The sequence below is a fragment of the Triturus cristatus genome, chromosome 11 (assembly GCF_964204655.1).
Source record: "Triturus cristatus chromosome 11, aTriCri1.1, whole genome shotgun sequence".
Taxonomy (NCBI): domain Eukaryota; kingdom Metazoa; phylum Chordata; class Amphibia; order Caudata; family Salamandridae; genus Triturus; species Triturus cristatus.
The window spans coordinates 130,886,933-130,903,070 of NC_140594.1; the positions used below are offsets into that span (position 1 = coordinate 130,886,933).

General features: G+C 40.9%; 1 protein-coding gene across 5 annotated transcripts in view; it reads left to right on the forward strand.

The window, feature by feature from the left end:
• MSI1 (musashi RNA binding protein 1) overlaps positions 1–16,138 on the forward strand; it is a 185,911-nt gene that overhangs the window by 96,748 nt on the left and 73,025 nt on the right. For all 5 annotated transcript variants that reach the window (XM_085632857.1, XM_085632858.1, XM_085632859.1 and 2 more), the window contains one exon: positions 12,745–12,793. In XM_085632857.1, coding sequence (XP_085488983.1) covers positions 12,745–12,793 — 49 coding nt within the window. The remainder of the gene's footprint in view (positions 1–12,744; positions 12,794–16,138) is intronic.

The window sequence follows — 16,138 nt, forward strand, 5'->3', positions numbered from 1 at the left end:
CATATACCATATTTTGTGCAACTGGCGCATTTTAAATCAAAATCTGCTATGCTAGAAGTTAGATCTGCATCGCACAATGCCATTCTATCATTAACAAAATGCAGTGGTTGCAAAAGAAATACAAGTCCAGGACCATTCTTCAAGAAGCAAAATCCCTCAGTTCTGGCCACTTTCTAGCTTCATAAAACCAGAATATCTTTGTGCAGATGAAAGCGCAGCAATTATCACCTGACTGCTCCGTGGAACTCCCAGCGGTGGATACCTGCGTACTATACATGCGAATCTACTCGACTCCCCAAAGCACAAGCCTGTTCCTACCAGAGTGCACCGCCCTTCCATCGAGAGTTCACACCCTGTGAGGTGCCTTCAGCCCTGTTCGGAGGAAGGCAGTGGGAAGAGGGCAAAGCTGATCGCAAACCATGGAGTATATTTAGTTCCCACGAACCAAAGACCCAAGAAGGCACACGCGTAGGCAAATTAATTATTAATTTCAAGAGTCGTTTTTTATACGAATCTGGCAACCTTAGCCTCCTCTTAATGCCCAGAAGTGAAGGAACGCAGAAGAAAAACTACTTAATATAGCAGTGACAAGCGGCGGTGGCGATGGAGGGGTCTGTCCCTCTGCAGAACGCTCTATACACTATTTCCCTCCCTGCACTTCGCCTTCTCATCTATGGTGTGGTGTAAATCGGGAGTTGCCCTTACTCTCTTACTCCTACCTCCTCGCCCTTTCCTTCACAAATCTGCATTATTTTCTTCTACCTCCCAGGAAAGTTGGGAAGCTGAAGTGGGCCTGGGATGCTGCAGGGGACTTTGCGGAGGAGGTAGGCCGGCAACACTTGTCTGCCATGATCTCCTTTGTATTTACACCATTTTCTTTCTAATGTATATTCACCAGTCACCCATCCCCAAAGCTGCTAATCCCAGGAGCACAACTCCGAGTCTGTGATATGGTGCACACAGTCAAGCTCCATGACACCTGTGCAATTTCTGTTTCTGACATTCATCGCTCACAACATGCCTCAACATTTTTTAGGAACGAGCCTGTGTGAGCTTTGTCTTGGCGCATGTGCTCTTGCTTGTGAGGCACTATTGTTTACAAGAAGGGGATCACTGACAGAATGTCAGAAACATAAGTCTTTCAGACAGAATATGGTGTCAAAAATATCGAGGACCACAATATCAAGAAGGTTAGTGCAAATAGGTAAGTACAGATTTACTATGCTTAGCTCCACATCTATCTACCTTGAAGATATATATATTGTTAAGGTACATATATGCGAGTTATATATAGTAAAACTTTGCTTACATATTGAAACTTACCGTGTCAGTATTTTTTGTCCTTGATATTCTTGACATGATATTTTATCCACATAATATTTTTTCTCTGATATTTTGTCTGCACATTGTTTATCATTCATTGGCTTCAGTGCCACGTCTCCTTTGCTGCCTCCTAATTAGACAGGCATCACTTCCTGTATATTCTCTGGCGCATGGACTGAGGACAGATTTATTCTTCTTCATTAGTGTATCTCCACTGCTTGTGCTGATTGAGGTACTTTTTTTGCCCGTGTTGCTTCTTTCTCCTCCCACCCACCACCTCTCTGAGTTGTTGCCGCTCCGTCCTGCCACCCCTCCACGCCATCCCTGCTTGCATATACATTCACCCCATTCCCCCGTCTTTTTATTGTTGCTTCCTCCATCGTCGTCCCCGTCGTTGTTACTTATAAAAAAACAAACACTAAGACACGGTCAGTGCCACATCACAGCCCTACTATTTAAAAAAAAACTTTAAGCCATGTTGCTCAGCAGCTCGTTCTGATGTGCAGCATGTCTTATAACATTGATAAAGCCATCACATAGGTGTGACCTATTGGCTTTGTCAGTACTTGTTACATTTGATACCCTCTTCTTGTACGCATGTTGGACCGTGGATCCTCCCTTACATCATGTGAAAGCCAGCACCTCTGTACCCAGGACAGTAAGATCTGCCTTTCCACCTCGCCACCCACAAGCACATTTAGGCGAAGAACAGCCCATCTTTTTCATACAAGTAATGATCACCCACCTAGAACCAGAGATTGCTGTCCACCTTGAATTAGTAACTTGCTATCACCCTGGGCCCATCCATTGTGGGCTTTCAAGGGTCCATTCACCCGTAGCTAGTTAGGTCTCTTTCATCTTGGACAGGCAAAGGCCCTTCCACCTTGGATCTGTGACGCTCATTCAACTTGTACCCATGACAGCCTGTCTACCTTGGACAATGGACCACCCCTCCAGCTTGGACCAGTGACAACCTGTTTGCCTTGAACCACTGGTTACCCGACTAACTAGGTCTGGTGAGGGTGTTTGCTCTTTGGACCGACAAAGGGCCGTCCTTTTTTACCAGCCCCAGCCATACATTTTAAATTGCCATGGATTCTTCAATCTTGGACCAGCAAGAATCTTTCCACTTTGGGCCAACAGGAACCTGTTCACACTGGAGCAGTGAATATCTTTTCCCTTCGGCGCAGCATCAGCTCCACTGTCGGTGCCCATTTCTGCTCATACTTGCACACTACCTCTGTTACGTTGATTGTTTAATAACACAGATGCCTTGTTATAATAAGATTAGGTCCCAGCTCATTAGCAGGGCAGGGTCAGCAGACCCGGCTTACCCTCTGGCTTACTGAGAGCTGGATTTGTCTTCACCACCTGCTTGACCTGCCTTGGACAGGATTAGTGGGTGGGAAGTGGAGTGAGCTGTGGTGGACGTCAGAGCTAGATGTAGGAGGTGAGTGGTGGGTTTACATTGAATAACTAGAACTGCCTGGTAATAAGCAGATAAGCAGTTATCAATTGTGTGTAGGGAGTAAGAGGACAGAAAAGGGTCTGTATGAAGCATGCATTTTTTCTTTTTCTCTCATTTAACAGTGAAAATGTGTGTTGTCTTTCACCCACATTCAAGGGCATCAGCACAATTCATAGATCTACCCCAGTGCCTAAAATGGCAAATTAATACATTGCATATAGTCAGTCATTGATCAGATATGACAATATCGCTACACACAGTGGGGTGACTTTGGCCACACTATTAGATTCTGTCCCGCAGGGCAGAGAACCTAAACTGAGACAGTACAAACATGAATCCCTGGCCAAAAATAAGCACAAGAGCAGATGCAGCTAAACTCTGAGAACCAGAAGCCAATACCTGGTCAAAAAAGCCATGAGAGCAGAGATTGCTAAACTAGACGAAAAGTGGAGGAGGAAGTAGTTGCTAAGAAAGAGTGATCTGAAAGAATCACAGGTGCTTACTACAGCAAAGGTGGGAACACTGGATGGCTCCTAAAAGTGATCTTGGAAGAAAGAGCTAAAGCGAGACAAATCAGGTAGGAGCTCAAAGAGCAAAAACATACACCAACTGGGAGAGAATTACAAGTATATCCAAAATTTTCTTGTGCTCAATGCACCACAGATAAACCACTTTCCATATATTTGAGGGTAGCCATGTTTTAAATTCCAATAAGCAATAGCTAACTGATCAAAGCAGTTTTAGAGAAAATGGCGTCAGAAATACGATTAGGAAAGTAGACTTGCTGTCTTGAAATTTCTTTGCCCTTATAAATGATAGGTGAGAAGAGAAAAAAACAATGCCCTCTTTAAAACAGAAATATCCCAGTCAGAAGGAATTATGGGATATCTGCAGCAGTTGCACAAACAGATGTTTATCCATTTAGGTCACTTTTTCCAAGTGCTTTGTGATACAGGTGCAACATTCTAAGATTGATAAAATCTATGTGATAATTATGAGGAAAGATAACTCAATATAGCCTTTGAAGGAACTAACACCCTCTAGATAGAAGAATGCAAGATAGCTCCATTTATGACATTAACCTCTTTCCATCTTATAACAAGAGACCAATTTTAAATATAGGCAAAAGAGCAGGTCCTCATCCTCTCACCATAATATCTTTCCCAAACATTATTCATTTATCTAGCTAGTTCATCATTGTTGAGCTGTTGAAAGTAACAGTTATTGAATTTCTGTTAGAAGGAGGTAGTGTCAGTAAAGTCTGAGGAGACCTTGGTTTGTCACCTGTTGAGGAATGCTTAGGGTGACCCACATAATTGGCCAGCTTTCGACCTGTTTCTAACTTGCCCTCTACTGGCAATTTGTTGGTACCAGTTTTTATGGACCACCATCAACCTTTAAAAAAAACCTATTATTCTTTTCTTGCAGAACAGGACAACATTTTAGTGGATGAGACGTTAGGTTTTAGACTTTTTCATACAATAGAGTCTATAAATATGTTTATTTTGGATGAGTTTGATTAGGAGGCCGATGGAGGCAATATTAGAACCCTAATTTAATCAGGGCTATAAACTGTATTTGACAATGTTGACCTTGGAATCATTAGCAACAGTTTAGTTGAAGGGGGTGTAGAGGAAGTATACCTAACTGGATTCAATCATTCTTACAGTGCAGAACCAAAACAATTGCGCGTGCAGCATTTTTTTCACTTTCAAGATGTCATAAAGTGATACGAGTCAGAGATGAGCTCTAATCTTCTCTTTTTTTAATACATGTACCATTTGACTACTTCAATGGCTTGAGAACATTTGCACGTCATCCTATAAATATAATATATAGCAAACCAGAAAGAACATTCTTGGGATAAAACTGTCTTATGATGAAGACACACGATGTCAAGGAAGGAGAGGCAGAAACATAAATGTCTTGAAATTTATTCACACGCTCTGGGTTTGTGTCTTGATACAGAGAAATAGGTTGAGATCCTTGGCTCCCAAATGGAAGCTGCAGTGTCCCACCAAGTATTGTCACACCTGTATTCTTCAAACTAAGAACAAGATCTTCCTCTTCTTAGTTTCTAATGCAAAATTCAACCAATAATACCCATGGTTGGAAATTCGGATGAAATATATCTATAGAGCCCTGAATATCTGTCAAATTGCCTGCAGATTACAGAATGCAGCAATCCGCTCACTGTTGCTTTGGGACCAGACGGCCCATGATTTCCTGCTGCTGAGGACTCTTCACTCGATAAAAGATTCTGTTTAGAGTACCATACATTGTTCCCTGAGCCAGAGGGAGAAAAGGCCTAGTCTCTCGTCACAGAAAAGTGAATAATTATTTTCTGACAAGATGGTTCTGATCTGCAGCCCATGAATTGTTGTAGAGCATTCTTGGTTCAGGTCGCAAAGGTGTGGAATACACTCCCACTAAGTGAGAGTGATTAGATATGACCCAAAATTAGAATATTTTTCAAAGTGTTCATACTCTTAGCATAGTGTTGTTGAGTATAGCCTTATAGTTGGGGTATTTGGAATGCCACCAGGTTATGCCATGTTATTGGTTTCTAATATTGCAAAAAGCTGCACGCTCGCTAAAAAACAATAAAATAACATGGCAAGAAAGTAATTTTTAGGTCGCAGCCTACCAGACAGCACAGCTATCTCTGGTTTGCTAAAGTCATCTTGGGGTACATTCAGAAAGTTGACCTAGGAATGCATTCCGTCCATTGCTTACCATAGGCTTTGTGGGTTGTAACTTCCATTTTCTGGCATTCTGTTTGATGGCTTCATTTACTTTAGCCTGTCCAGCTTGAGTTCGTCCCTCCCATTGCCCAACCCTTATTTACTGTATTCTTCCACTGACTCACTTTCTGCAAAACAAACATTTAAATCTTGTTATTATCCTGTTTCTATTGTTCCTGCTCCGTGCCTTCATCTCATTTTCTTGGGCAAGAAAACTGCTTTCAGAGAAAGCAGGAGATGTATCTCTGTCTTCGTCCTTTCTTCCCTCGCTTATTGTGGTTATAGAAACAATTTAATTCTACTGTTGTGTGGTAATGATAAGAAAAACCTGCTTTATGGTGTTGGTTTGCAACTTTTTAAAATCAAGATGCCATACTGAGCCTAACCACTAGATGCCCGTACTATGTACAGAATGTAAATCAAGCTAGAACAGATATGAGGCACGTTTCGTACAGTGAATAGATGGCTTTTCACCTTTTTAGGTCTGGCCTTTGAGGCCGCTTGCGTTTTTTCATTTTTTGACATTTGTTTTTTCAACAAATTAATTCATAATATACATACATACAGGGAGTTTTTGGTCAGCAGGCTTCAGCCATTGATCGATTAAACTGTCATTCACATTTTGCTTCCACCCACCACAGCCTACAGCCTGCGGCAACGGGTAAGCCCACTTTATCCATTGGCTCCCTTCACTTTGTATGACTGCACAATGCCTGTGCCCTTTGTTCATGTGTGCCTAAAAATAGTTCCTTTCTCTTTAGTGACAAAGCTGGCTCAAAGTGCACTTTTTCATTTATTTTTTAATTTATCATTAAATATCAATTATTTATTTTGCCCTGTTCTTTGGCTTCCCATTTAGATGGGAATTTATTTTCTGTTGTCTTTTTTAAATTTCTGTTAGAAAGTGGTTACGTAACCTTGTAGCTGCTTGAGATTTGAGTGCTTGGTTAGGTTGTGATTTGTACTTGTCTCGGTTACAAACAATAATAATAACTAAATAAATGGTAATTTAAAAAATGCCTTAACAGCTGGAAGGCATCTTATTAGAAAACAAAAGAAAAGAAAAAAAAATAGTAAAAAAGTCACATCACTGAACTAAATGATTTTTTTTTATTGCATGCATATAGCAGCGATGCTTAGGTGTTGGCATATTGCCTTTTTTCCTTTTTATTTTTGTGGCATATACTTGTTTTACTTTGTGGACTCCACATAACACTAAAATAGTGAGTTGTTGAACTTTTACTCTCATGGGGTGCGAACAGCTCAGTTTTACTGGGTAGCCACCACTGACTATATAAGAGTGAATTATATTTAGACACATTCTTTGTAAGTTTATCTCCTGAATATTTATCTTGGGTATCCTGTAAATGAAGTCAGTTTTTGGCTCTGGAGGAGTGGACCTGATGCCTCAATCATATCACAGTGACGAGACAAATCCAAAACGGGGGGTTACATATTTGGTTTTGTTGAAAATCTATGCAATATTCCTGTTAGTGACTGAGAAAGTGAAATTTCAAATGGAACTGTATTAGATTACGTGCTTCAGTGCACCGATAAAATACATGGCAGAGAAGGTTTGCTAAATCAGAGGGGCTGGAAGAAACAGGCTGTATTTTATAATAGTTGGAAAAGTGGTCTTTATCTAGTTTGTGGCGCCCTCGGTTCAACACAGCAATAACATATTATTTAGCACAAACACAGGGTAGTAGGTAAGGTCTTAAACGGGAGAACTCATTATAAAATTATGTCACCCCACTTGCATGACCTTGCCTGAACCTGTGTCTACAATGTCATAGGTGACTGTGGAGGGAAAAATGGTCCTTTAAGTTTCTTGATTATCTTAGCTTTCCAGTGGCCAGGTTCCCTCAAGCTGGGTATCGCTTTCATCTTTATTGTCATGCGTTTATTTAATGTGTGCTTCTGAACGACATGGGCAATGGAGAAAAGTTGAGGACCTCCCCTATGTTAGACCCCACGTGAACGGCTGCCTGCCTCCGAGATCACTTTGTGTTTGGTTTTTTTCTAGTTTGTGTTTGATCTCCCAACTTCTGGTACCTTAGTAGTGCCTCTATGGGTCCTGATAAGGCTATGCATGTGGGAGGAATAAAATTGTTTGAATTTGTGTTCCCCATTACAGCTCATCAAAGAATAGAGAGCTTTTGGTAGGGCTTAAAGGGATAAGTAGGTGAAGAACATGACCGTGTCCTGAGGACAGGAGAAAACACATCGGGGTGCTTAGAGAGAGATATAAAGCAGCAGAGACTGGGAGGTTATCTTTTCATTAATTAACTAGCAGCCCTTTTTGGTAACTGGGCACAGGATAGTTAACGATGAAGCAAGAGGTACTATCAAATAGATGTGTGGCATTGGCCAACAGTGGAGCACAGTTATTCTTTAAGAATGTAATCTGCATCATATTGAAAAGCCTGAAGTGAGGCCAAATTCACCTGATTCAACATCTTTGAGGAAGACATGTACTTGGTGTCTGGTCACACTTCTTGTATGTACGACATTATTCTGAGCTGCTTGGAGTCCTTGAAAATCATGAGTAGGTGTTCCACTGTGAGCATTTGCATTGTTATTACTACTGCTTTTATTGAAATATTAGTGTGAAATCTTGATAGAAGAAACTCGACCCATTTTCTTAAGATATGAAGAGAAAAGTTAATAAGATTCAGAAAAATTCTGAAACCTTTATCTTTTCAGCTCATCCTACATCCTGTCAGGTCTGATCTAGACACTAGTTAGACCCTGATTGGAGGAATTTAGTCTGCTGTATTGTTCCTGGCTTTGTGGCAGGCTGTTGTTGCCGAAAATACAACAGGAGTGTGTAAGATAAATTCTGTGCAGATCGCCATGTTTTTTGGCCTGCTGGACATTTTCTTTTTGTCTTGACCTCAAAGTGAGGGCTTGTTTTTGAAAAAGAAAAAGCATCAGCCATGATAGTCAAGGGATTTGAAGATCTGCTCTAAATGATGTAAAACTGCGATCCTTTGGTGGACAGACCTCTGCCTTTGGTTGATGACCAGCAGAGGGTCCACCTGCAGTTAATCCGCGATTCTCTCTAAGAGGCAGAGGAACCACACGTTTAGCGAGGCAGGTGTATCACCATTTTATGGCGGTCCTCGTGTCACAATATGACCTCCTCAGCCTTCCATAAAGCCTTCTAATTTTAACCACATTTTCACTCTAATAAATTCTCCAACTAAGACACACCTTTATTTCTAACTGGACTTTTATTTAAAAGTATTTTCCATCAAATCTACAAATTCAAGATTACTTCCCATGACTTGGGCAAATGATTGAAGTCTACCTCTTGTCTCAAGCCATTGACCTATTTTCACTGATAACCTGTGTACATGCATAATATTTTGATTCTCTCACTTGGCTTGACTCTTGCTACCTTCTTCCTCACCTGATATGGGCGATGACATTTAAGGGATATTAGCACTTTATCAAACCGCTCAAGTAAAATACATAACTTAAAAACTATGCATGCCACAAGTAAGGCCTATATAGTCAAGGCCTGTAGGTAACCTCTACAAAAGGATAGCAAATTGGTGAAGGCAACTGTGAGATGATGTACAAAAATAGTGAATATTTTAAATTGTGTAGCCCTCTCAGTTGAAGCTTAAAATGTTCATATATGTACAAGAGAAGAATGAAGAAGGGGGAAATGCACAGTTAGAAGCGAGCGCTGTTTAAATGGAAGAGTTTTAGTTGAGTTGGAGTAGGTAATACAGACGCGTGTGTTTTTTAAAAAACATATCTTGAATGCTGTCAGAATGGCTCAGAGAATAATCTTTCACCAGTGACATCTTCTGTGACCTGCGTGTCACGTGTTCACATCTGTCAAGCCCAACTCTGCAGTTCATACTCATAAAGTCGGAAATTCAGTACAGTTACGCTGTATTAATATCATACATTTACAGCACTTAGAGATTGTCCCAACGGAGGCAAAAAAGTCTATTAAAAAAGTTCTTCTTTTTAAACAGGAAAACAATAGTTCCAAGTTAAACTTCATTGTTTTTTTAAATATACAACATAAAACTTAAAGTTGCATTTACATATACACAAGTTCAAATTCAAACGATACAGTAATATAAACCTAAATATAACCAAATGATTGCCGCCATAAATAGGTAAAATTAACTTTCCTACTAGCATATTTATTAACATTTCAGGACTCTTTTATTGTACAGTGCCGTGCGTGCTTATGTGTGGTCTAGCATCCTCGGGATGTTGAACCTTTCATTACAGAAATCAAAAGAAGTAATAGGATTGAGAAACAAACTGTATTGAGAAGGCGAGGGTGACATCGGTGACCAGGCTACAATCTATGCGCCTGGTAGACTCAGAGATGTGCATTGCTCCAAAGATTAGAACGCTGAGAATGGAGGGTTTCTGGCCACTCAAATATGAGTCCTCAGGTTCCCTATTGAAATGCACGGCGCGGAGTTGTCTTTTAGGAGAGAAAGAACAAACCAAAGCGAGGAAACGGTCAGTTCTAAGCTTGAACATCAGGACTGCCCCATCTGGGACATGTACAGGATAGACTTGGCGCCCCTTAATTGGCATCAAACGTTAGGCTTTAAATTCAGGACACACACGGATATACAAATACAGATGTATGCACACACAAAGGGATAGAGCACTGCACATACAAATCTTTCCCCTCGCCCCCAATCTCCCGCCTCTCAGCCACATCCCCCAACACCACCTCCCACCGACACACATCTCTTCAGGACCTAACAAAAGTTTTTGTAACTGCTTTGCTCTCTCCCAGAGGGAGGTAAGAGACTCGGAGAAAGGGAGCCATAGCAACATTCAAGCTTTATTAAGTGAAGAGGGGGTTGGGGAGATGGAGGAGGAGTTGTGAAGAGCAAGTTTACCCGGGGGTGGGGGAGGTCTAGGGGTTGGAAGGTAGTAGAAAAAACGGTAGAATATTTTACTCTTGAGTAAATTCGCAACTTTTGAAGGAAGGCGTCTGCCCAAGTTCTGCTTTGGTCGGTCGCTGGTGCAATGTCTGATGATTGATCTGTTCCTGCCAGTACCTGTAACTGTTGCTCCTTCTGTGGGGAAAAGACTGGGTTCCCAATGGATTTTATGTATTTAACAGTTATTGATCGGTTCTACCTAGACAAAACTAAAGAGAGCTAAAGCATTTAGCACCATGAGTAACAAATTGTGCCTAGCGATAAGAAAAACAAGCGATATAGTAGAGCTCTAGATACGTACTGCAAAGGCATTAGATAAGATACCTACTTGTGTGAGCAGAACAAATATATATATATATATATATACATGTGATCAAGGCCGCATGTCTGGCGGCCTAAACGCGTAATTTGGATACTTGAATAAATCATCATTTAACTCTCAACTTTGCCTTTGGAGTCTGTTTCCTGGTGTTGCGCCTTTCTTTGGATGGTGGTACCCCTGGGATCCTGCTGTGTAATATATATATGTATATGTATATATATATATATATATATATATATATATATATACACACACACATATATATATATCGTGTATTTGTAAAGCGCATTTTCACCCAGAAAGGTATCTTGGCACTGAATAACCAGTTGATCCATGCATAGGTTTCCATACTGATGGTTAAACGGCTAGAGCAGCCAAGCAGTTACAATGCATCCAAAGTTATGGGAGATGGAGTTTGCTTTATGAGTAAATGTTCATGTGTCTTTGAAAAAATATTGCGATTGGGAGGCGAGTTTAAAGTGTCTCATACGAGCACCCCAGATAGAAGGTACAATATCAGTGGTGGACAGAAGATTAGGGGATAGGACTTGGGCAGTGTCCTACACTGGGGTGGGACTGCTGCGGCACAACTACTGGCTGAAAGTGAGGTCAAGCAGCAGCCAACTGTAGTTATGAAGCCTGTGGATTTCTTGATAGGCATTGGGTCTAAAGGTGAAAATGAAGCCCTGGCATCTTTAACGGTGGGCTTGCAGTGTTTAGAGTGAGTACAACGAAAAGTAAAGTTGCTGGCGGTGGGTGGGTGTCGGTGAAAATAACAGTCTAGGGTTGATAGTGCGCAAAAAGGATAGAATTATAAGTGTGTAGTGGGTTAATCTGGAAGGTTGGGATGCTTATGTCGCACGCCGGGGAGATGGTGGCTTGGGAATGTGCAGCGGTGAGGTTTCATAGACGCTGCGTGAAACGGGTAGAATAATTCGAAGTAGGGTTGGTGAAGCAGAGAATAGAATAATCAGGTATCCAGGGAATGAAACGGAGGGTGGAATAATCTCGTCTAGGGTGGGTGAAATAGGAAAGAATAATCAAATCTTGGGTAGGTGAAACAGGTAGAATAATGAAATGTATAATTGGTGACGCACAGAATAGAATAATAGGATATAGGGTGGGTGGAACAGAGGGTAGAACATTCAGATTTAGGTTGAGTGAAACAAAGTGTAATGTAATCAGATCTAGGTTGGGTGTTACCGAGAATAGAATAATCACACCCAGGGTGGGTGAAACAGAGGATAGGATATTCAGACCTAAGGTGTGTGAAACAGAAAAGAATAATCCGATTTAGAGTGGTTTTGTAAGATCTGAGGGGTAGGTTTAAGGGGAGACAAATCAGATATATGGTAAAGTAAACAGAGGGTAGGAATATTAGTTAAAAATTGCAGAGCCTGGGTGGGTGATGTTGAATGTTGGGTCCATGGTATGTACATTTGATGGATAGAATCGTTTCTGGCTGAGCTAAGCGTGGGGTTGAATGACAGAGACTGTGTGTGTATTCCTTGATTGGGCTTGTGCTGGGTTTAAGATGTTTGTTCATTCAGTTAGTTGCTTTTTGTTCATACAGAGGTGCAGATGCACCAGTGACTTTCATAGCTCGCAAATGGATGGAGATTGGCTCTAAGCCCCTTCCTTTCTATAGAGAACAGAACTCAGAGACCCTAGCACAATGTAATCCGTTACTATGCTCTCTGCCAAAGAGTCCTCTGGCTCTCACCTTGTTATAGAGGGTAAGCCTGAAAGGGATTCTGGCCCTCTCAATTGCAACAGGAGCAGTCAAGATCTTTAATAGAAGAGGAGTGTGGCATAAGCCTGTGAGGCAGGGCAATGACAGTGGTGCATAAAGCTGACTGGGGGTCCCTTGTATGACGTGGCTAAGATATGAAGTGGACTTTTATCTGTAGACGGGTTCTGATTCTTTCAATGTTTTTGTTTCTCTGGCAGGTGGACGATGCAATGCTCATGTTTGACAAAACCACCAACCGACACCGAGGTAAGGAAAGCATGGTGTGCCAGAGAAGGCGGGAGTTACTTGTTTGGTGTGGCAATAACTGGTTATCATTGGTAGTTTTTTTTTTTTTTTTGCAGAGTTTTATATAGCGCGAACTTGACCCGAATCCAATCCGGTATCAGAGCGCTTTACATAGCACCAGTTACGTTACATGAGGACACACATTCATTTTTTGTTAGGCACAGGGAGATTAAGTGATTTGCCCAGAATCACAGGATGTTTTAGCGTCATTACCGAGACTCGACACCAGTTCCAACAGGTCCGAGGTTGAGCGCCCTAACCATTAGGCCAACTCCTCTCCCCTTTATCATTGGTAGTAGTTTTTTTTTTTTGCGAGTTTTATATAGAGTGAACTTGACCCGAATCCAATCCGGTATCAGCGCTTTACATAGCACCAGTTACGTTACATGAGGACACACATTCATTTTTTGTCAGGCACGGGGAGATTAAGTGATTTGCCCAGAATCACAGGATGTTTTAGCGTCATTACCGAGACTCGAACCCAGTGTTACCCTGGTTAGGCTATATAACAAAGCAAAAAACGTCAGGCGGTCCTCATAAAAGCATATAAGGACCTACAATAATCTCTTGAGCAGTCACCAGTTGGGAGGATAGACTGTAATGTCATGGATGCGAATTAAACAGCTTGCCTGCTTGGATGGAAGAGAACTTTTGTAGTACCTTTGTCAGTGGAAAGTAAGTTAAACGCCATATTGTTTCAGAAAGAGTGTGTGGGGGTGAAATACAGGTACATTTCAGTGGTTGGGGTAGACGTGCTTCCACACCACATCTCAACAACTGCAGGGAAAAAGGATTTTAGCAGATGCATCTTTTATTGAACAGTTGATTGGGGAGGGGACCTGAGTGAAGTAAAAGGGTGTGGGAGGCTCAGTGGTCTAGAGCAGGATTGTACAGAATTGGTCCATGACAACTGGAATCAAACCAAATTCTCAGGGCTTCCACTTGACGTACTTTTATGTACAATGGTCCCCCTTCTAAAAGGAATTTGTAAATCTGCAGCTGCACGTCTATGATTTTATATGGGTGTAGATTTATGCAATTCTGTAATTCAAGGCAGTTTTCAGGAGTATGCCCGAAAGCAATGGAACGTCATAGCCTACCAGGCCTATTCCAGGAGAAGTTTTGTGAAATTCATGAGAAAATATATAATATGCGCACAAAGATTTTCTCCATTAGGAAAACATTCTTCATGTGGAAAATTAATTTTCTTTACTCACCCACCAACTCTGACAGGAGTAAATCTGACCAATTCAGAGTGGGAATGTATCAGAGACAAAATCAAGAATATTCATGTGTGAAAGTTTGTGGGCCCTCACAAACTTACAAGGCTTTCTCAACTTGCCCAAACCCCAGATCGCTTGTATATTTACTCAAATAAAAATCTTAATTAGTACATCTATTTACAAGCAGAAATCTAAACTTTTCTGCTTTAAAAAAACGGTTTCACTCTATTAAATAAGTCTATTTGTTTTTGTAAGTCTGCCTTAGATGCACAAATAGACTTCACAATCTGCCCAATGAATCTGAATACAAATCATTTAAATAGGTGGCAGTCATTATGAATATCTGCCTTGAATCTGGTCCTTGTCGACATATGGCAGACATCTCTGGTCCATAGAAGGACTCTCCATATCGCCGTCCTAATTATTTTCATTGTAAATTCACTGCTCCGATAAGGAAGGGGAATTAAAGAACTTTACAGAAAACGTACAATTAACAATAGATAAAGTAATCCACCTTAGCGAAATTGATTGACATTAAGGATGGGGCGATCTTACCATAGATAAAGAGCATGTGGACGGCTGGCTGAGTTTATTCTTTGGAAACGCGCTTGTTGTTCTGTTCAACACTGATTTTCAACATCTCAGAACATTTCTTCCTATGATCTATGGCAGTGTTTCCCAAACTTGGTTGCGACCCACTAGTGGCTCGTGAGACGATTTTTGGTGGGTCACAAAAGTTCTAAGCAATAAATAAAAATGCCTTTAAAGTCTGAATTTATCTTGTCACATTTGCTGCCCTTCAAGGACAGAGATCAAATGTCAGGCTATGTCTTCTGACTGATTGCTGTTTTTTTAACACAGGGATTGTTTTTTACAAACTCCTCTCACTTTGCAGTCAGAGCAAGATTGTGACAATTTTGCTGGGGTAGGATGTGGGAAAAGAAAGGCTCTATGATGTAATTTTTTGTAACTCACAACAAAATGTAAATACCTGTAAATGAACTGTACACATTCAGCAGTTGGGAAACAAAAACGAAACACATTTTTGCTGGAAACATATTTTATGTGATGGAAACATATTTTATTAGGATCCAAACAAATCAAGACACTTTACTTGGTGGTTTGTAAATGGTAAATATTCACTGAAACCCAATTACCACACATTATCAATTCTGTACAGTATAGTTTTATATGTAAAACAGTATCTCTGGGCAAATTTAGTTGCCATTTCAATGGAACGTTCCGCCTGTAAATTACAGTGCGCTTCTTCACGACCCTTAAGTTACATTAAAAAAATCACCCGCCTCATGTGCATTAAAGCTAGGCGGGCCACAAAAATTTGTTGTTATAAAAATTGGGTTGTGGTTCTAAAAAGTTTGGGAGCCACTGATCAGTGGCATTAAGTGGATCTATGCTGTGCCCTACAAATGCCTCCAAACCATGCTGATATCCATGCCCCATTGATATAACTGCAGGTGCTCCATGCAGGTCACAAAAGGACAGCTGTAACCCTTTAGGGTGAAAGACCGGATGAGTAGTTCAGAACATTGTCACATATTAGTATTTAAGCAATGATAAACTATACTGCACGGAAGTTCCTTAGAGGAGTAGGAGGTAGCTCTGCAGATTGGATATTTATATAGTTATAAATGGAGTAGGACTGACCTCTTAGTCTCTGGCTTACTCTGGGATCGCTTAGTGATTCTATAGTTAGAAGGGACTCCTACATTACGTTTATCATTGGAAACATAAACCATTTTCTTTCCATGTATCCATTATGTTCTTAATGCTGGTGTAACTTTGTTTCTGAGCAATCCTAATTGTGCCAAAGAGAGATCTGTGACATAAGGAGATGTAGGAGCTTGGCTATGACATGGTCAGATGGAAAAGCTGGGTTTTGGGCTTAGGCCTCTGAGATCCATAGACAGCAACTTACCCACAAGACATCATCTTCTTATCAGGCCTGTGGTGTTTCTGTATTACTCCTAATCCTGATTCAGCTTGTAACTCCTGTTATTGGCTAACCAGAATCAAGAGTCAACTCTTTATTGGGCCCTTATGTGGTTAGGTGTGTAAACCAGGA